The sequence below is a fragment of the Geospiza fortis genome, unplaced genomic scaffold (genome assembly GCF_000277835.1).
Source record: "Geospiza fortis unplaced genomic scaffold, GeoFor_1.0 scaffold138, whole genome shotgun sequence".
NCBI classification, from domain to species: Eukaryota; Metazoa; Chordata; class Aves; order Passeriformes; family Thraupidae; genus Geospiza; species Geospiza fortis.
Genome location: NW_005054307.1, coordinates 12162778 through 12163979, shown reverse-complemented (window position 1 = coordinate 12163979; position 1202 = coordinate 12162778). Strand labels below are relative to the sequence as shown.

At 53.0% G+C, this 1202-nt stretch overlaps 1 protein-coding gene across 1 annotated transcript in view; it reads left to right on the top strand.

The window, feature by feature from the left end:
* Positions 1 to 228: 228 nt before the first annotated feature.
* Positions 229 to 1202, top strand: part of DNAJC1 (DnaJ heat shock protein family (Hsp40) member C1) — a 167562-nt gene continuing 166588 nt past the window's right edge. The window contains exons 1-2 of the mRNA XM_031066833.1: positions 229 to 465; positions 913 to 1198. Coding sequence (XP_030922693.1) covers positions 229 to 465; positions 913 to 1198 — 523 coding nt within the window. The remainder of the gene's footprint in view (positions 466 to 912; positions 1199 to 1202) is intronic.

The following is a 1202-nucleotide window of genomic DNA, read 5'->3' as shown; positions in this document are numbered from 1 at the left end:
TGCAGGATGTGTTCAGCCCGGCAGCAGTGCATCCACTGCAGCCAGCAAAGCCTCGCAGGGGATGAAATCTAAAAATCTGCATTTGCCAGTGCTTGGACCGCCGCGCTAGCAGGCAGGCATCAAGAGCTTACAGGAACCACCACCAACAAAAAATTGATCATGTCAGTGTGAAGCAGCAGTGTCTGGAAAACCAGTAACAATTTAGAAACTAAAATTAGCTGATAGTTCATGAGGAAGGACAGGCGTTTCTGCTCCCATAAAGCAAGTCTTGCTCTCCTTGGCAAGTCACAGATGCGTGTTACAGGGGTGATTATTGCTGACCACGGGGTTTGTTTAGGCTCATCCCAGTTGCTACACGTCGCTGTGCAAGCGTGCACCGTCAAACCTGTTAAAATAGGCGCGGGGTGCGAGCACCCACACCGCGATCCTGCGACACGTGTACAGGAGGGGCTCATCATGGGCTCGGTAATACAAAGCGACATTTAGGCAGTGCTTGATAAACTAATTTTGTAGAAGTGGAAAGCTCGTGCATGGGAAGTGCCTCATCCCATCTGCTCGCCAACTAATTACAATTAAGGTTGTGGAGAATGGGAAACCTGATACATTTTTGGGACTAGACAGGGAATCGAAGCTTCCTTTTTATGAAGTAGAATTTTTTCAGAGGTCAGTGAAGCTTTCAGTTCTTAGCCATGGAAAAAGCTTCTCGTAGCTGTGTAATGTACCCAGACAAACCAGCCGGTTCTTGCCTTAATCCATTTATCTATATGCAGTCGCGGATAAACGCTGTTCTAAATGTAACAGGGGACTGCACCTTCTGATGCTTTTAGGAGAAAGATTTGACATATTCAAAGTGACCTCTTAACTAACACGGAGATAAATTCCAGAGTAAGTATTCCCAACCGATATTCCAAGCAATTTCTAAGGCAGCTGGAGAAGACTCGCCGTCGAGACGTTCGGGAGAGCCCAGAACCAGCGCACCGCCGGTTGTCTCACGCTGGCATCACCAGCGCCTGGATAAACCGCAGCAACCCGCACCGCGCCGCGGCTCTTTGTTCGCGCGGCGATGGGACGGGGACGCGGGCCCGGGGGCGGCCGGTGCCTCGGGCTGGGGACACAGGGGACAGCTCTGCCGCCGTGCCCCGCCTCGGGCAGCTCTCGGGGGCTCCGCGCTCCGTGCCCCGGCGCTGCGGGGCGGAGGGCGC